The sequence below is a fragment of the Nicotiana tabacum genome, chromosome 16 (genome assembly GCF_000715075.1).
Source record: "Nicotiana tabacum cultivar K326 chromosome 16, ASM71507v2, whole genome shotgun sequence".
Lineage (NCBI taxonomy): Eukaryota > Viridiplantae > Streptophyta > Magnoliopsida > Solanales > Solanaceae > Nicotiana > Nicotiana tabacum.
The window spans coordinates 168453294-168474023 of NC_134095.1; the positions used below are offsets into that span (position 1 = coordinate 168453294).

At 36.9% G+C, this 20730-nt stretch overlaps 3 protein-coding genes across 3 annotated transcripts; 1 reads left to right on the plus strand and 2 right to left on the minus strand.

The window, feature by feature from the left end:
- The first annotated feature begins 1746 nt into the window (after window positions 1–1746).
- On the plus strand, window positions 1747–6367 carry LOC107791853 (putative glycosyltransferase STELLO1). The gene is made up of 3 exons (XM_016613993.2): window positions 1747–3703; window positions 5353–5479; window positions 5688–6367. The coding sequence occupies exons 1-3, from the start codon at window positions 1995–1997 to the stop codon at window positions 6153–6155; spliced, it is 2304 nt and encodes a 767-aa protein (XP_016469479.1). The 5' UTR covers window positions 1747–1994; the 3' UTR covers window positions 6156–6367.
- A 783-nt stretch (window positions 6368–7150) lies between these two features.
- On the minus strand, window positions 7151–13227 carry LOC107791852 (magnesium-chelatase subunit ChlH, chloroplastic). The gene is made up of 5 exons (XM_016613992.2): window positions 11523–13227; window positions 11323–11405; window positions 8386–10188; window positions 7803–8279; window positions 7151–7701 (listed from the first exon to the last, which is right to left on the minus strand). The coding sequence occupies exons 1-5, from the start codon at window positions 12928–12930 to the stop codon at window positions 7324–7326; spliced, it is 4149 nt and encodes a 1382-aa protein (XP_016469478.1). The 5' UTR covers window positions 12931–13227; the 3' UTR covers window positions 7151–7323.
- Window positions 13228–14918: 1691 nt separating this feature from the next.
- Window positions 14919–19770, minus strand: LOC107791851 (protein N-terminal glutamine amidohydrolase-like). Its single transcript, XM_075233616.1, has 6 exons — window positions 19611–19770; window positions 18272–18377; window positions 17659–17736; window positions 17438–17568; window positions 16801–16925; window positions 14919–15480 (listed from the first exon to the last, which is right to left on the minus strand). Exons 1-6 carry the CDS (start codon window positions 19673–19675, stop codon window positions 15314–15316), a joined length of 672 nt encoding a protein of 223 aa, XP_075089717.1. The 5' UTR covers window positions 19676–19770; the 3' UTR covers window positions 14919–15313.
- Window positions 19771–20730: the final 960 nt, after the last annotated feature.

The window sequence follows — 20730 nt, forward strand, 5'->3', positions numbered from 1 at the left end:
ATGGGGAAGAGAACGCATGCAAGTAAAGAGAGAGAGAGAGAGAGAGAGAGAGAGAGAGAGAGAGAGAGAGAGAGAGAGAGAGAGAGAAAGAAAGAGAAAATAGTGTAATTGAATAGCGTATTTAGTGGCTTAGGGGTAGGAGGTAACCAAAATTAGATATTTTGTTATAAACATTAAAAGGTATCTATAGAATATAATTTTTTAAATGGTATTTATTTAAAATAAATAAGGTGTTAACCTTTGCTATAGGAGGTAAAAATTCCATTGAAAAATAGCTACATTCAAAGTAATCGAAATATAGCCACTTTTCATATAAAGATAAAATTTGAATAAAAAACACTCTTAAAATTCCGAAACTATTCTAGCATAATATGCTGGAGTTCAATTTTTTTTTACATATGAGATTCCAGCATAATGTGCTGGAATTTCATAATGTGCTGGAGCTCCATCATAATATGCTGGAAGTTTTTATGCAGAAGCTCCATAATCCAACATATTATGCTGGAAACTTTCTTTGTGCTGGAGTTCCAATATAATATGCTGGAAGTTTATGCGCATTAGCTCCATAATCCAGCATATTATGCTGGAACTTTACGTATTGGCTATTTTTCAATGACTTCGCAAAACACTGGCTATTTTTCAACTATCACTCCGAAATCTGGCTAGCCCGTGTTATTTTCACCAATTTTCATTTAGAAATGACACTAGGTAGCCACTTTAAATGGATGCTATTAAGGAATTAGCCAATGCATCCTGAATTTTAGTTTTTCAGTTCAATTTTTCGGATAAAAATATCTTGAATTGTCCAGAAAAATAAGATTATTAGTTCAAAATTTTCGGACAAAATAAGTACTAGTTAATCCATAAATAGCATCTTTAAAAATGGTCGTTTATTCACTTTGCCCAATTTTCATCCTAATTTTGGGTTCACATGTTAATTTTCGAGGCCCATAATTTCAATAAATAAAACAATTGTAAGAACAGTAATATTATACGGAAGTAAACGTTGTCCAATAAGTAAAAGGGTGTAAGTAACACGTATTGGGGACAAAAAGAGATTGCATATTGAGATGATTTGGTTATGTATGAAGTTGTTAAAAAAGGGACAAGGTAGACCTAAGATCACGTGAAAGAAGTTATCTTGTAATACCTACAATTCCCTAAAATACCTACAGACTTAATAAAAATAAGACACAAAATACAATGAAAGATAAAATGTTTATATAGAAGATACCGATTAGTTAGAAATATGTTTTAGTTATCTTGCTATATTTACTTTAATCCTATGTTTTTAAGAGTCTTAACCTTATTTTGTATATTCTAAACTTTTTATTTTTATTTTATATAATATTAACCTGAAATAAATTTAAAAATAAAAATATGATCACTAAGAATTCATATAACTAACTTCAATTTATTTGCATTGAAGCGTTGTTATGGTAAAACTTCAACAAATAACTTACACATAAAGTTTTGTCCACTTTTGCTATTCTTTCCTTGACTTCTATGTCTTAATCCATTGAGTTGATTTTTCATTTTTCAGAAATCTTTTCAGTTGTTGATTTGTCTATTCTTGAGTTATTGGCCACCCAATTCCAGATCATCAACATAAATAAAGTAACAAAAAAATAAAAATATTAAACAAATGACCACTACCCAACAAATAAAATACACCTAGATCCAAATTGAAAAAAAAAAAAAATTAGAAAATTTTGAGTCTTAAAGTATACCTCTCACCAAACTGCTCCAACTGAAGTTAACCTTCAAGCTAAAGCAACTCCCACCCCACCCCCCACCCCCCACCCCCAATCCATCCCTTGTCGGCAAACACAAAAACACTCATTTTGTAACATTTCGCATACTCTTAAAGATTCAAACTTTAGTCAAATGCTAGATTTAAGAATCAAGACTTGAACTTTCTCATATAAAGATTCAAATTTTAGTCACATTTTTGTGTACTGTGTGTGTGTGTGAATTGTGGAGGTGGGATTTCAATGTTAGTCCAAGATCGTGAGGGTTCTGGTCCTAAATCACCAAAAGGACCAAAACCCACTAGGGAAAGATCATCAATTCCCTTATCAGTATCATCAAATGCCAAGAATCTTGATTTTTCTACATGGGTTTCTGAAAATCTTTATAAAGTTCTCACCTTTTTATTCTTAATCTCCACAATTGCCATTTTTTTCTACCTCCATAGTGCTGCTGGTGACACCACTACTCTCCTTTGTTTGCAGTCAACTCAAACTCACTCTATTAAACCTGAATTTCCCAGAATTAAGTGGAATGATATACCAAGAATCTCAGATAAGTCTACACCTTATGCAAATTTTAAATCTGAGAAATGGATTGTGGTTTCTGTTTCAGATTATCCATCAGAAGAGCTTAAAAAGCTGGTAAGGATCAAAGGGTGGCAGGTTCTTGCAATTGGGAATTCAAAAACTCCTAAAGATTGGATTTTGAAAGGTACAATTTATTTGTCTTTGGAAATGCAAGCTAAGTTAGGATATAGGGTTGTTGATTACTTGCCTTATGATTCTTATGTTAGAAAAAGTGTTGGTTATTTGTTTGCTATACAACATGGTGCTAAAAAGATTTTGGATGTCGATGATCGCGGTGTTGTGATTGATGATGATATTGGTAAACATTTTGATGTTGAATTGATTGGTGAGGGTGCTAGGCAAGAGGTGATTTTGCAGTATAGTCATGATAATCCTAATAGGACTGTGGTGAACCCTTATATCCATTTCGGGCAACGTTCCGTTTGGCCTAGAGGTTTGCCATTGGAAAATGTGGGTGAGATTGGACATGAGGAGTTTTACACTGAGATTTTTGGTGGAAGGCAGTTTATCCAGCAAGGGATCTCGAATGGTTTACCGGATGTGGATTCGGTGTTTTATTTTACTAGGAAGTCAGGGCTTGAAGCGTTTGATATTAGATTCGATGAGCATGCACCGAAAGTGGCGTTGCCCCAGGGTATGATGGTGCCAGTTAATTCGTTTAATACGATTTTTCATTCTTCTGCATTTTGGGGTTTGATGCTGCCAGTTTCTGTTAGTACAATGGCTTCTGATGTTTTAAGAGGATATTGGGCGCAGAGGCTATTATGGGAGATTGGTGGATATGTTGTAGTGTATCCTCCCACTATTCATCGGTATGATAGAATCGAGGGATATCCTTTTTCAGAAGAGAAAGATCTACACGTAAATGTTGGCCGTTTAACCAAGTTTTTGGTAGCGTGGAGATCAGGTAAACACAGGTTGTTTGAAAAGATATTGGAGTTAAGCTATGCAATGGCTGAAGAAGGCTTTTGGACCGAGCAAGATGTCAAGTTTGCCGCTGCATGGCTTCAAGATCTGCTTGCTGTTGGGTACATGCAACCTCGACTAATGTCTTTGGAGTTAGATCGGCCAAGGGCAAGTATAGGCCATGGTGACAGGAAGGAATTTGTACCTCAGAAGTTGCCATCTGTGCATCTTGGTGTAGAAGAGATAGGTACAGTGAATTATGAAATCGCCAATTTGATCAAATGGAGGAAGAATTTCGGCAATGTTGTGCTCGTAATCTTTTGTAGTGGACCTGTTGAACGTACTGCCTTAGAGTGGAGATTGCTTTATGGAAGGATATTTAAGACGGTTATCATATTGTCCAACCAGAAGAATGTAGATCTTGCCGTTGAAAAAGGAAATGTGGATTATATTTACAGGTTAGTCATCAATATCCTTTTTCTTTCAATTTTTAGTTTTTTGGGAAAAAGTCTCTGGTTTCCGTTGAATGTTTTCCTTTCTCAGAAAAAATTATTTGTTATACATTGGTTCCCATTCTTTTGGTAGAGGTGATCAGTAGATAAATCAGTGAGCGCACTGAGAGTTGTCATGCGAGAGTGAGAACTAATTATTGATGGAACTCAGTAGTCACAATGCTGCCTTCCTAATTAAGTAATGGTTGTACTGATACAATAGGAAAGTCAGGACCCTGTATACAAGGCGTATAAAAAAGGTAGAGAATCTCAAAAAAAATGTAAAAGAGTAACTAATGCTGTTATTAATCAGATCCCATAAGTGCTCCAATAAAAAAATTTAACAAAAGGTAAGAATCTGTGGAGTACTTCTAGATCCCCTCCGGCGACCTTTGGTTTCTCTCTTCTAAATGGTCCACATGAGTGCTAGAGGCGCCATGTACCATTCTCTATATCTCCTTCTTCTCCTCTAAGCTTTCCCAGCGAAGAGGCATATCCTTACCCACCATTAACCATTCACTTCCGCTATTCATGCCTTTTTGTCTGACGATCTGCTTGCTGTTGGGTACATGCAACCATTACCCACCATTAACCATTCACTTCCGCTAGTCAAAAAGGTTTTGTGATAGAATCATATTGGAGCTGTTTCTGCACTTGATGATATCAAAGTTACCAATTTCTTTATTTTTCCTGGAAGTTTAGCTTATTACTAGCATAAAGTGTTGAGTTGACTTGAGGATTCTCTACAGATGATGTTGGAGAGTGACCTAAAACTATTAAATTGTAACAACTTGAAAGCCATCAATCGCTATTCCTTAATATAAAGATAGCTGATTCATAAACAACAACAACAAAAAAAAAACCTAGTGTAATCCCACAAATGGGGTCTGGGGAGGGTAGTGTGTACGCAGACCTTACCCCGACCTTGAAGGTAGAGAGGCTATTTCCGATAGACCCTCGGTTCACGAGAGACGAAAAGAAAGCAGTAGCACCCAGCATTAACAACAATAAGATAGTAGGAGATAGCTGACTCATAAAGTGAAATAGGTCAGTAAAATGCAGTTCACCATACAAGGAATATGTAGTAACCTTAACATATTAATGTGTCCCCATTCTATTTACGTGTGAGCAGAAATTTTGTCTGTCGGAGACTGTGGCACTATATGTTGGTTTAGGCGATTGTCATTGCATATAATTGTTCCTACAAACAGGAAGATCTTGTGCGAAACAGGACTTGCTGCTATAATGGTGCTTGCCCGGAGAATTTGCTTCTGACTTATTACTCCACTCTTTGATTGTTGATAAGCTCATTAAATGAAATGTGAAGTCTTTTTCTTAAACATCTAGTTTCTTTGCTTCGTATTCTAATTCAGTTCTGGATAGAACTTCGGTTGCAACCCTTGTTGCAATCCGTGACTCTTGTTGTACCAACCAGTAAATAAATGCTAGCAGTAATGGAAGATACTCCTACCATAGCATATGCAAAAATACCATGACTTTCTAGTTTTTCTTTATTCGAGAACTATTCTAATCATGTTTGTCTAAATTTTTCTCTTGGCTACATGAAAGTTCCAATATTCTTGATTTAAATAGAATGTTGGCAAATTTTGTTTCAGGTATGCGCCAAAGTTATTTGATAGATACTCTAGTGCAGAAGGCTTTCTATTTCTTCAGGACGACACTATCCTTAATTACTGGAACTTACTTCAAGCTGACAAATCTAAGCTCTGGATAACAAACAAGGTAAGTACATATATGAAATCCTTATTTTTGGTATCAATCTTGTTAGTGGGAGGTATCTATTTTTTGTTTCTTGTTACAGATTCAGCCAATTCCTACTTTTTATGGTTTAATTAAAGGCATTTTACTGTTAAATTCTCTCGTTTCTTATGTTATTACTTGTACTTCTTTCTGTTATTCATAGTCATCGCATCTCTTTCTTATTATGCAGTTATCCAAGTCGTGGCACTCTGTTTCAGTTGCTGGCAATTCAGACTGGTTTGTGAAGCAAGCAGACGTCATTAAGAAAGTGGTAGCAACAATGCCAGTACATTTGCAAGTCAATTTCAAAGAGTCGATGAAAAATGACGAGACCTTAACACTATGCAGTTCAGAGATATTCTACATCCCTCGACGTTTTGTATCCGACTTTGTCGACCTCGTTAATCTAGTGGGGAATCTAGACATGCATCATAAGGTTGCAGTGCCAATGTTTTTTATGGCGATGGATTCTCCGCAGAATTTTGATTCAGTGTTGAATTCAATGATTTACAAGAAGAAGTCTCAGGGTAATTTGACAACATTTTATTCAGCCGAAGCGCCTGCAATTCACCCGTGGAAAGTATCAAGTGAACAAGAGTTCATAAAGCTGATCAGAGTTATGGCAGCAGGTGATCCCCTATTAATGGAGTTGGTATAGTATAATGATAGATTCAGTAAAGATACTTGAAGGATCCCACAGGGAAAATGTAAAACATGTAAAGTTTATGTGCAGCTGAATTCTGCTATTCTTTTATACCATTCTTTAGTAGGGGGAATGGGGTGAAAGGAAGGTTTTGTGCTCTTGTAGATTTTTGTTGTACTACTATTTTAACTCTCAAAATTTTGTGGCAAGAGAATTGAAGGAGAAAACAGTGTTACTAGCTTTCTTCCGATTTTCAATTTTTTTTTCATTTTGCTTTTGAATATGCTAAAGTTCCACAGAACAATCTTTGTACATTTTCAGTCCTGTACATGTATACAGATGAGAAAGTTAATATTGCTTTCATATTTTTTTTTAAAATTTTGATGTTCGAACAGTTCTTGAGCCGAGGGTCTGTCGGAAATAGCCTCTCTACCCCCTCGAGGTAAGGGTAAGGTCTGCATACACACTACCCTATCCAGACCCCACTAGTGGGATTTCACTGGGTCGTTGTTGTTATTGTTGCTGCTGATGTTCGAACAGTTGAACTATAAATGTCCCAAGACTATAGTTGACACATTTGGAGTGTGCTTGGTAAGACAGAAGTCATCTCCATGAAAAGTATCCATTGTTTGGTTGGTGAGTGAAACATATTTTGCAAATATCCATTGTTTGGTTGGTGAGTGAAACATATTTTGCGCAAAAATATATATTGAAGAGCTATAATATTATTAGCAACCGAGAGTTTTATGATGAATCTTTTAGGTACTAATTATTAATAATAACGTCTAAGTGTTAGTTGGAACAAATAACATGAAATTAATAGTCAAGATAATTGTAAGTAAAATGATTTCCGACCATTCTCCTCTTTGATGGATATGTTTTCCTTGAAAAATGATTTCTAGTTACCGATCACCAGAAAACGATTTTCTCATAAAAAAAATCTTCCTAGAAAATGACTTCCGTCGTACCAGACCTACTGTAGAAGTAACATTTTGAGAAGACGAAGACAATTGCAAGTTTCAAGCTCAAATTTGATTATAAGGAAGCAGTATTTTCTCACAGAAGTAGAAGGACATCCCCAAAAATGAACAAAATTACACTGGGGACTGTCAAAGGAATTCACATCAGCAACAGTTAGGAAACAGAAAGGCAACAATCAGAGATCATTTTATTTGCTATACATTTATCGATCGATTCCCTCAATCTTGTCTTCAACTTCTGAGTATAATTGCTTGAGTTTCTCAATGTTCTCTTCAGAAGTTTCCCAGTATCCACGCCCGTTGGCTTCCAAGAATGTCTGAAGCAACTTCCTGAAAGAATTTGGGTTTGTGTTCATGAGCCTGTTCAACATCTCCTGATCTTGAATGAAGGTTGTGTTGGCTTCTTCATATACCCAATTATCAACTTGGCCTGAAGTTGCACTCCATCCCACTGTGTTAGTTAATCGTTTCTCAATCTCACGAACTCCTTCGTAGCCAGTGGATAGCATGCCTTCATACCACTTAGGGTTCAACAACTTTGTCCTTGCATCAAGCCTCACAGTCTCAGACAACGTACGTACCTGAATCATCATGTAAGTAGGCATTAGACATAAAGTAAAAGAGCTTCTGTGAACTGAATGAGTTACATATTTCGAGTTATCAAACAAGTGATAACACTCACCTGAGCATTAGCAGTAGTGGTGTCAGCAATGTATGCACTAGGCTTCTTCCCGTCTTTCCTGAGGTTCTGCACAAGGTTGGTTGGGTCTGAATCGAAGTAGTGACTCACGTCTGTGAGTGAAATTTCTGATGAGTCAAGGTTCTGGAATGTGGCATCAGCCGTGCTAAGAGCCATCTCAAAAACTTTCCTCTTCTCAGTCATGCCAACACCAGGAGCATCACAGTCAAATGCAAATGACTTTCGGCTCAAGTACATGTCTTGAAGTTGCTTCTCATCATTCCATGTTGAATTCTCAACAGCAAGGTTAATGTTGGAAGAGTAAGATCCTGAAGCATTTGAGAAGATCCTTGTAGCAGCTTCACGAACATCAACTCCGAGTGTTTTTGCTTGTTCAAGTGCATGTTTCCTGATGTAGTTTTGGTCTTCTGGCTCGTCGAGCTCTGCAACCATCTTGACTGCTCGGTCAAGGAGATTCATCTATTGGAACAAAAAAAACAATAATCATCATCTGTGTTTGTAATCTAATAGAACAAGCAGAAGATATTGTAAATAGAACAGCTTGATATTGCACTAGTGCCAATACCTGATTAATGAAGAGATCTCTGAACACCCCAGAGCAGTTGACAACAACATCAACTCTAGGCCTTCCAAGCTCTTCAAGACTAACAGGTTCCACCCGGTTAACCCGTCCTAACGAATCTGTAACTGGCCTAACACCAATCATCCACATAACCTGTGCCAATGACTCTCCATAGGTCTTGATGTTGTCTGTTCCCCAAAGAACCAGAGCAACAGTCTCCGGGTACTTGCCACCGTTGTCGGCCTTTTGCCTCTCCAACAATCTTTCAACAACAATTTTGGCACTCTGCACTGCTGCTATTGTGGGAATGGCTTGTGGGTCCAAAGCATGGATGTTTTTCCCAGTAGGCAAAACTTTCGGGTTTCTGATGGGATCCCCTCCTGGACCTGGTTCAACATATTTCCCTTCTAGAGCCTGTTTCAAGCTTCCCACCTCGTTGTTAGCGACAATTAGCTTCAGACACTCTCCCAAGAACTGGAATAGAACTCTGAGCTTTTCCCTATCAGCTCTGTAAAATTGGGTGTTTGACAAATACTGGATCCATGGTTCATTTATACCAAAACCAAGGATTGAGGTTAGCTTGTCATTGACATTCACAACCTGACCCTTGTTGTTTGTCGTACGTTCGACAAATGCTGATATTGCTCCACGTGATGCCTCAGTAATTTGACGGAGCAGCTCCACATCTCGTAAGATGCCCTGGTCATTTCCTCTGTAAATCTCCTCAATGCTTCTTCCAACCGTCGCAGCCAATATAGATGGAAGGGCAGAAATACCCTCTTCAGGTCGGTCCAATGCAGCAATGTTGACGAGAGTAGCAACTGCTTCCATGGCTGTTGGAGGTTCACCAATGATGTGAAGTCCACATGGCAGAAGACGAGACTCGATCTCCATAATCTTAGAGTATACTTTTCCTACCACAAGGTCACGCTCTTTGGCCGAGATTTCCTCCCCTTCTTCTGGAAGATCAACATCCTTGTCAAGATTACACTGTCTAGCTGTACTGATGATAGAGTTCACAATCTGTTGGCCACGGCCTGAGTCTTTCAAAGATTGGTATGAGGAAATGAGCTCGCTGAGCTGCTTGAGTCCCTTGTAGAGTCCAGCATTCTCAGCCGGAGGAGTCAAGTAGCTAATGGTATTCGCGTAACTCCTTCGTTTGGCAATAGTTGCTTCAGATGGGTTGTTTGCTGCATAGTAATAGACATTGGGAATGTTCCCAATGAGACTATCGGGAAAACAAGCATCGCTCATCCCCACCTGTTTACCTGGCATGAACTCAAGAGAACCATGAGTACCAAAGTGGAGAACTGCATCAGCTTTGAAAATTTTCTCCACAAAGGAATAGTATGCAGCAAAACCATGGTGAGGGCTAGCTGATTTGGAGAACAGAAGTCTCATCGGGTCACCCTCGTATCCAAATGTGGGCTGAACACCGATAAAGACATTACCATACTGTTTACCATATACCAAGAGATTTTCTCCATCAGAGTTCAAATTACCAGGTGCTTTCCCCCAGTTCTCTTCAAGAGCAGTAGCATAGGGTGTTAGCTTCTGGTATTCTCTAACGCTCATCTTGTAAGCTATGTTAAGATTTGGGCTGCTGAACTGAGCTTCTTTGTCGTGAATTACTTCTTCAATCAGTTCTGCAGAAGTCTCAGGCAGCCCCTCAACATTGTAGCCGTCTTTCTTGAGATCTTTGAGCACAGAGTATATGGAGGCAAAGACATTCAAGTATGCAGCAGTTCCAACATTGCCTTTGTCTGGAGGAAAGCTGAAGACAGTGATTGCCAACCTCTTATCAGCCTGCACATTGTTAGGTTACACATTGAGCATCAGTAGCAGAAATTGTTATAATGCAACATAATTAGATTAAAAAATCCACCAAATAATTCTAGCTAATAAAAGAGCAGCCCAGTGCACTAAGCTCCCGCTATGCGCAGGGTCCGGGGAAGAGCCGGACCACAAGGGTCTTATATATGCAGCCTTACCCTGTATTTCTACAAGAGGTTGTTTCCACAGTTCGAACCCATGACCTCCCTGTCACATGGCAGCAACTTTACCAGTTACTCCAAGGCTCCCCTTCTAATTCTAGCTAACAAAGATCATAATACACATTTAGGGAGAATTATGAAAAGGGAACCACAGGTCTCCAAGTTTCAATATTGTTGTCCCTTTAGTCTATGACCATTGTAAGATAGAGAAATTGTACAACTCTGACCCTAAACAGGAAAATGGAAAATTCCTGGTAGCGTACGAGAATTTTATCCTAATTTGCAACTTGTGATCATGATAAAATATCAAAACAGTCATTTCAGAATCCATGAGACTTGCTGAAGTCCTAATGAAAGTGATCAAAGTTTAAACAATAGAAGAAGGGAACTCTTAAACATCTCTACATCAAATAGTATTTCTAAGTGAAAGATAAAAGAGTTCTATCAATGGTCCATATTAATTTCCACTTACTCAAAGAAATTGGTTCATGTTAATCAGGATTTGTGAGTAATTGGGCAGCCCGGTACACAAAGCATCCTGCAGGGTCTGGGGAAGGGCAAAGGGGCCTACCCTAGTGCAAGCATCAATGGCTGATTCCACGGCTCAAACCCGTGACCTATAGGTCACACGGACACGGAGACAACTTGACCGTTGCTCTAAGACAACTTGATATTGTCAATTACTTGTCAAGTATTTGCAAGCAATTGACAATGTTAATTACACTTTCTCATATCAAATCAATTGTCATTGGAATAACTAAGTTATATGACCATTTGTGAAATTTACCCTTGGTCTAAGCACCGTTTTGAGGTGTTTCATTATTTCTATTATCCAATGCATTACCTTAAAACCAGTAAAAAAATCTTATCTTTTAATCTAAACCAATATGAATAGAACCAATATTTCAAGACTAGGGGGCAAGAACCAATATTTCAGCACGCATACCTTTGTTTTTCTCTTTAGCTCTCCCCATTTGATTGCCCTGGTGCAAAGCTGCTCCACTCTTTTGTGAAGAGCATGTGATTTCCCTGCATATTTCAAGTAATGTTAGGAAAACTAATCAAACTAAATATATTTTTGCATTTCATATCTAATAAAAATGGAAATCAACATTGCTAAGGGAAAGAACAAAGAAGTATACTTGCCTGTTCTTGGATCGCGACCGGCGAATACGATGGGCTCCATGCCTCCATCCAGCTCAGGGAGAGCAACTTGTAGAGCCACCTGAATAGGATGCAGCCCCAAAGTACTGTTCAACCATTCCTCTGTTGTTTGGAAAACCAAAGGCAATGCCACAATATAAGGCACATCTAGCTTCATCAAAGCCTCAATAGCCCTTGGATGATCTTGTCTTGCTGGCCCTCCAACAAGTGCAAAACCAGTAAGTGATATTACTGAATTCACAAAAGGCTTCTTTGTAATAGGATCAATGAAGTATCTCTCAACCGGCCCCGAAAAGTCTAGCCCACCGGCGAAAATTGGGATAACTTTAGCCCCTTTTGCCTCCAATTCCATGATCACAGCCACATAATGACTCTCATCACCAGTAACAATATGACTCCTCTGCAAAACCAGACCAACAACAGGAGCATTTGAACTCTTGAGTTTCTCATTAGTATCTCTCCTTGTTGCATACCAATTCAAATACTCCTTCACATCATCATACATACAAGGAGCCAAAGGATGCCAAATTCCACTATCCAAGTACAAAACCGGATCCGAATAGTCGATTTTCATCCCTTTAAGAGCAGGAACATAAGAACCAGATATCATTTTCAAGAAATTCACCAAATTATCAGGTGAACCTCCAAGCCAAAACTGCAAACTTAGTATATACAACCTAGCATCTTGAGCTTTATCACTTGGTAAATACTTCAAAACCTTAGGCAATGTCCTCACAAGCTTCAACATCTGATCAGAAAAACCAGCAGAAGAAGATTTCTTCTTCTTGAAAAGCTCAAAAAATGGACTTTTTGATTGCCCCAATTGTGACATACTAAAAGATCCCAACTTGTTCAACCTCATCACCTCAGGCATTGATGGAAACACCAAAACTGCATCAAGCCTGTCCCTTTCTTTCTCCACTGCAGTTTTCACTTTCAAAGCCAATTCTTCCACAAAAATCAATGAACCAATAAACACATTTGCATCCTCAAGATCTTTACAAAACATTTTATAAGCATTCTCATCTCTAAGCTCCTCAACCAAATACCCCACAACCTCAAAAGAAGCAAACTTACCATTCTTGTTCAGTGTTTGAACAGCAGCAGTAAGTGATGCTTGGTACTGGGCTTCTAATACAACATACACTATTTTCACAGTAGCAAGTCCCTGAGTATTTTCAGGTACAATTCTCCTAACTTCTTGAGTTGTTTGAGTGAATAAACCATTGCCAATAGCATTACATTGGAATTTCTTTGGTGATTTTGAGTAAGTGGGGTTTGTTTTCTTGGGAAGAAATGAGTGAAGAAAGTAATGTTTTTGAGAAATGGATGACAAATGTTCAACTTTTGAACTTGGTAATGTAAATGGTGAAGAAACCAAAGAAGCCATTGTTTCAAACTTGTAAAAAAGTTTCAAACTTTAACTCTTTGGTTTCTTGATTCTACACAAAATGTACAGAAGAGTATAAAAAACTCAAAAAAAACCAAGAAAAAAGACTAAAAGAAAGTTGAAACAAGAATCTTGGGAGTGTGGAAGTTGAATTTAACTTCCTATAGATTGTGTTTTGAGAAAAGATTTGTTCTTCAGTTTCTCTCTTTTTTTTCAAGTGAAATGTTCTAAGTTTATAGTTTTATGTGGAGAGTAGTGGCTGTTATGGAAGTTAAGAAATTTGAGTGAAAATATAGCTGTTTTTATTTTATTTGAGGGGTTTAAGTTAGTGGTGAGACAAAGGGACACGTGGCAAGAAGGGTATGTATCAAAAAGTTGGAAGTAAAATTATGAGATTTTGTACCTTTTTGTTGTATTTTCTATCTGATTGGGGTCATGTTTGATGATGATTCTTGAGTTTCTATTGGTCAGTTTAGATTTCCTAAAATAAAGGAATGGGCAGAGAGAGAAGAGGGAGTGTGGAGTGTGGATTGTGATGAGAGAGAAAATAGGGAATTTTTTTTTTAATTTTATTTTTTGGTGAGTCATTTAGTTTCTTTTTGTTTGTAAAAATTCTGATTTTTTTGAGTTTGTGACTCTGAGTGAAAAGGAAATGATATTTTATGTGTGAACCTCAATGGGTCCAGGTATCTTACTTTTCTGCCAGGTAAACTACCAAGCAAGTTTTGTTAAAAAATAAAAATAAAAAGTAAAATAAATGGAGTTGGAACTTGTATAAAAATTTTAAAAAATATTACACTTGTACAATTCCACATTTTGGAATATGCCAAACAGAGTAACTTTGCTTTTTATTCTGAGGCTAAGAATTTACTGAGTATATATGTGAATTTACAAGCAAATTCATATGATAAGTATTAATTAGATTATTTATAAGACATTTTCAACCGATTTTGAAAATATTTTTGTTGAGACAAGAGTCTATTAAATATAACTTCTCTATCGATCACAACGAAGAAGTAAGGTTTGCATATACTCACCCTCCTCGGACCTTACTTGTGTGATTTCACTGAAATATTGTTGTTGTTTGAGGTCATTTATAAGATAATTGCATGTAAATCTATATAATAAGCATTAATTGGTATCATAATAAAAATGATATAACATAGAATTAAAATACGGTGATATGAAAAGATCTTTACATTGACAACGTATAAACTTATATCCCTAGGTAAAATAACAAATAATCTGTTATCACAAGTTAAACTATACTGTTAGTGTAAAAAAAATTACATTTGTGTATATAACAAATTAGTAGCTAATGTGTCCATAATTACGTAAAAGAAAATATTAGTTCAAAGTGCCCCAACTCATGATGAAAAAGAAATATAATACAGCATCGATAGAGACTTTTGAATCAATTATTACCAATTATCTCACAATGAAGACGAATTCTCCCACAGTTTCTCCCACAATTGATAGGAGCATAATTTGGCCCATAGGATTCAAGAAAATAAACCACTTATGGCTGGTGGTAACAATTGTATTGATTATAAACTCTACTATTGTCTACTTTATCTGTTTCATTTTATATGGCGTTGTTCGAGTTCATTTTATATGGTGTTATTTGAGTTGACATGAAGTTTAAGAAAGAACGGATAAAAGATTAAAGTGTTCTTAGAATTTATAGTGATTAACGCTAAAATCTCTCTTGAATATTCAGACTCCCTTTTTTTTGGGTCGCATTCCAGGTTTCTAGAGCACAATGAGAAGGTGGTGAAAAATATAGCTAAAAGCTTGTTCAAACATTGGAGACCAGGGTTCAACATAGTTAAAACTAAACATGTGGTTTCTTTCTGCTTGTCTAAGCCTTAGTGACCAGAGTTAGCTAATACCTGTGTTGCTGGGAGAAAGTAGATATTCAGTGGAATAGTTATGGCGCGCACAAGTTGGCCCGAACATCATCATTAATAAAAGGAAAAAATGTAGTTGAGAAATTTCTAATAAGTCATGAGAATGTAGTATTTTGAAGAAATCACTACACAATATGGTATGCCCTCCCCTTCAACCATGTTTACTAACACCAGAAAATGTCAACAGAAGTTCTACAAAATAAAATATCACCCCCCAAAAAGACTTGGTCAAACATGGTAAAACAACAATTCATCCACACCAGCTCAACAACAACAACAACAACAACAACAACAACAATCCAGTGGAATCCCACAGGAAGTAAAGTGTACGCAGACCTTCCGAAAGACCCTCGGCTCGAGAGGAATCCACAGCAACCTCTATTTGCAAAATTACCACAAGGCACTTCTTTTTCGGTTTCTTTACAAATGTAAACATCCTAGAGCATGAATTCAACTTTCAGCTAGTACATTATTCAACTCTCATCGGGAATCAAAGAGAAAAATTCCATTAAATCATTTTCACCAACTACAATGCCAAGTTTCTCGGCGAAAACGACATTGACATTATCAGCTCCGACATTTTTCACAACATCGTCTGGAGAGACTGTAATATACTCGTTCAGGTTGTGTATGGTTCCATCTGTACAAGGAAAATGCAAAACGAAATAAGCAACTATAGCTCAAATAAACGAGAGGTCACCATGTTTTCTCACTAAATGCACCAAATGACCCTAGATCACATGAGCTACCTATCAGATTTATAATTAATGTAAATTTGTTCTTCCCTATTTTAACAATGAACAAATACTAGCTCAGATATATTGGTTCAAACTGGTAGTTAGTTTGATGAGGGATACAGTAACATATCCAAATGTAGTGCAGCAAGTTTAAGTGGAGCAAACTAATCGACTGTCAAGCGAAAAGGTAATATTGAGATTTATTACGTCGATAATGAACCAAAGTGAAAAGAGAACAATCGAATTAGAAGAAGCATTTGAGTATTTCTAAGTTGAAAATTATATCGAGGGAACAAAGTTATGTTTACATACCAAAGATCAGAATAAACTTAAAATCAGAACGGAGAAGAAATATACCCCCGTGTTTGAAGTGACTCCCTCTGCACACCGAGTTAACAGGAAACAACCATAGTCGTAGCGACTTATTTTACACCTTACTGAGCCAAAACATGAAGATAAAGTTGTTTCGTCAATTAAGGTTCAACTATCCTAGCTCTGAAATTTTTTAGTATGAATCTTCTTCCAGAAGGGGAGTCAGCCTTGACATAACTGGTAAAGTTGTTGCCATGTGACCAAGAGGGCACGGGTTCGAGCCGTGAAAATAGCATCTTGCAGAAATGCAAGGTAAGGATGCGTATAATAGATCCTTGAGGTCCGACCCTACCCCGGACCCCGCGCATAGCGAGAGCTTAGTGCACCTGGCTGCCCTTAATCTTCTTCTAGAAATAATGATGTTTAAACTTATTTAGAGTTTCCAATGTGTAAACTACTAGGGAAACCATAGATCCTAAATGAACCTTTATACAGAACATATTCAGGTACACTCTGAGAAGCTAAACTTTGAGGATTTCAACTATATAATTCAAAAGGTGATCCATGATTAGGTTCACTGAAAGGTATGCTTTGAGAAATCACCAAAGTTCCTTGAACTTCTAAGAATTTCAAAATGGCCCGAGTATTTTCATAAATGCAGAACGCATTAAAGAAATGCCACTATTTTTTACTGTAAGACATAAATTGTTTTGAAGAGAGTTTTTTATGCATAGATAACCAGAGTTTAGGTGCCTAAAGTAACATGCAGGCTATGAAACTTTAATAAGTGCCCGACTTAAGAGAGCAACAATTATTTAACCTAGACGTCCTTTCATTCATTAAAATGAAGTTACCCGCTACCAACAAATGGCAAAAGCATAATTTTGTGAACTTTTATTTCCTGTATTTACCTTCAGCAACAATAGCTTCGTGCAATGGCGGTTCAGCAATCCAATTTCCAGCAGAATCCTTCATGTGTCTTCTATCAGATGCAAAGTGTCGGAGAAATATAGGGGCATGCACAACTCGAAAGAACCTGAAATTGCCAATTTTGGTTCATGTGGTTGCAGTTAGCTTATTACTCCATGCACGATATTGGCAACATTGCTTAAAACCAGAAGAAAAACATTTTAGTTATTTCTTCAGAGAGGTCAGTAAAGGAGCATTATTTATTTCATGAGACCACCATTACAGGATCGACCACAAATAAAGCTAATTTATTAAACATAAATAGAAAAATGAGATTCACTAAGTAGAGCTTAAATGTTTAACATGTAGTATGAAGGAAAGTTAGAAACGTTTTAAGGTCAGGATGACATCAGGCGGGAACGAAGAATAACACACAGAAAGGCAGTACAACTACTTTTGCATCACAAGTTTAAGAATTCTAAATTTGAGCACATATGAAATATCTAGCTCCAACGGAACTACGGAAGGGAATGAAATAACAGTTCTTCCTCATTTAAGAACAAAAGTTCTAGTGATATGTAGCTTTATCGATGTATTCAATGAAGTCATGTTTCGTCTTGGGACTAGAAAAGTTATTACCTTTTGAATTCTGAAAATATTTGAATTGATGGACGAATGCTCTCAGCAACATAGGAGCCAAGAGGAGATGGAATCGGAAGGCTTGAATCTAAATCCCACACTAGCGATGAAGAGTTCTCATTTCCCTTTTTCTGCATTAGCATTGCAACCAGATATACTTAAGGACATGAAATCCCTAATAGCTTTACAGCTTATACTAGAACTAAGTAGGTTAATCTGACCTGTACACAAATGACGTGATAGTCCCACAGAATAACTCCCTCTGCTCGCTGGCTAGCCTTCTGATGCCACAAAGGAATCTGAAAGCATGTCATTAAACTAGTGAATATGCCCAACACATTTTCTAGGAACAACTTAACTGTCGTCCATTCCGTCTCTCTCCTTTATAAACCAACTAAGCTGGAAGGCAACAAAATACTAGAAAGTTTAAGTCATATTTATCATTAACTCATTTAAGTGCCCTGGAACATTTTCAGATACGGGTATACATGAAATTCCCTTCATCCTTTTTTATTTGTTGGAGTTGGGGATAGAGAGACAAATTGAACTGTTAATGTAATACAAAGAATTGTCAAATGGCAAGCAAAATGCGAAAGACCAAGTTCATCAAATGTTATAAACAATTAGTCTATTCTATTTGCAAACAAAGGCTTGTAATTAACATCATTTTGTTATCCAGTAAACTATTCGCTAGTATAACGGAAAACATTACCATGACTAGTAGCAAAACACATCTTATACGAGTATCATTTTCACTGAAATGAAGTATCATCGAAGTGCATGAACTTCTTAAGAGAGTAACGAGTAACCAAAGGAAGAGCAAAGAGTAGTTACCTGCTTCTTCTCATTGGAAATGAAAATAATAAACAGATCAGAACCATCGGTATTTGCCAGCCCATCATCACATAGCTTTTTGCATAGCAGGTAGACGTTTTCCTCGCTGAAATAAAAAGTAAATATAGAAAGCAGACAGAAAACACTTCTCATTAGTGCTAGATAATCTTAATCACTCTATCAACTGTGTCAATTCTAAATTAGTTGGGTCATATGAATCCTCTATATCCTCAGCACGTAAGCTTAAAGTGAATGGAAACTAAAAACGGACATGTCAAATTTGAGAAGAAAAATACTTAGGTTGAATAATTCTAAATAGAGAGATTCCACAGGTTTCAAAAGTTCCCTACTTGCTATGACCATATATTTTTACAAAGGGAGATAAATTTCTTCCTGAATAAGCTCAGAATATACCTTCAATTTATTTTGCACTAGTACATTAAACTTCCTCAACCAAATAAAAGATTGACAAGTTATTATCTCGTTTACTTCTTTTACAACAACAACAAAGAACCCAGTGTAATCTCATAAGTGGGGTTTGGGGAGGGTAGTGTGTACGCATGCCTTACTCCTACCTTATAAAGGTAGAGAGACTGTTTTTGATCGACCCTCGGCTCAAGAAACAATAAAAAATAAAGCAACAAACAATAGTAACAATAATGTAATAGGGTAACGGAAGCGAATGATACAACATGTAATAATAAAGAACCAAGAATAAGAAAATACAAGAATAGTACTAGTACGTTTACTTCTTTTAGCTAAAAAAATAATTATTCCACTTTTCTACTCATTCAACTATGGTTTCAACTACCGAAATGGTGTGCGGTGGGATAGATACCAGAGGTCTCGGGTTCGAGCTCTGGATATGAAAAAAAATCCTGTTAGGGAGCATTTCCCCCTTGAGTGGGCCTTATCCGGATATAGTTGGGCTCCAATGAGGGTATCGGACACCGGGTGGGTAAACCCGACCAAACCAAAAACAATACAAACTATGGCTTCAACTGTTTAATTCACATTACAAAGAAAATTTCAGCTCGTTCTTTATTCATTTACAAATTTTCACAAATATATTTGGTTTTCGTAACAGTGGTGTCCTACCAGCTTTCTTGACCAATTTTCATATATACTTTCTAAAACTATTCAGCTGTGAAATTCACTTAAAAATTAGGTCTTTAAACCAAAAGGGTATCATCATTTATGCATCAAATTTCATAAACAAACAGCAATCGCCAGCTATGTCTATTTTTCAAGAATGCATATATACCCCACCCCCACCTCCCCCCCACCCCCACCCCCCACCCAAAAACAAAAAGAGGAAAAAAAAAAGGAGAGAGTGTACCAATAATAAGGGGTATGATGAAAGGTGGGAACTTGCAAAGGAACTTCCAAATTTGAAGTCGTCATTTTCCTCTAAAAAAATTTATTCTGCAGTTCTTGTTTTAATGTTATTCATTCTTCAGTAGAGAGAGATCAGCAGGAAAAAACACATAAGTGGACTATACGACGTCGTGGCACCCACTTCTTTATTTCTAAGTCCAAATTAATGTTATTGGAATTTAGGGTATTATCACTTTTAGCCCGCGCCAAAAACTATTTATATTCGGTAGTCGAAAAATAAATAAAATTTGTATATTTTTTATATATAACATAAAGAATGTATATATATACATAAAATATACACTTTTTCGGTTATTATTTGGAGAGCGGTTGGAATTTTCTTATTTTGTCTTAGGAAAAAGGGAAAGTAAGGTGTCAATAAAGGTTAAAGAACCGGAATTTATTTGGGATATACAGTTTAATAGCCCTTAAAATAATAGTCAAAACATATATATTTTTATATTTGAATATAATATATATATTTTTATAATCAATATATACATTTTATATTGGGAAAAAGGCCAAAATTGTCCCTATACTATCGAAAATTAGTCACGTTTATACCCGTTTCTACTTTCGGTCCAAATATACGCCTACCGTTAGTAAAGTAAACAAAATCATCCCTAACCCTAACAGAAGTCCACCGTGGCAGCGGGACCCTTCTCTTAAGCTGCCAATTAGGCAATATTAACCCAAATATTAAAGGTCCATGCCTATTTCTTTAACCAACTTATAAAAATACCTTATGGGTCCCACCTTTCTCTCTCTCACTCTCTATCTCTCTACCAAAGCTCGCCGGCAAACCAGACCCCCCAACACACCCATCTCTTATGCCATGTCATCTGCCCTCTCCACCGCCCAAATATAAAAATTTGTTTCCCAAATCGTCACTTTCCATCTCCCCGTCCACCCTATATTTTCTTTTCTTCTCTTTTTATTATTCTCTAATCTTAAAGCTTGTAGTGTGCTCCAATCAGATGTTCAAGCATGATTAAGAACTATCAGTGAAGAAATTCATCGGAGTTAGGTCGGAAAAAGCTTCGGCAACTTCTCCTTTCTCTGTCTTGTCATCAGTGAAGATA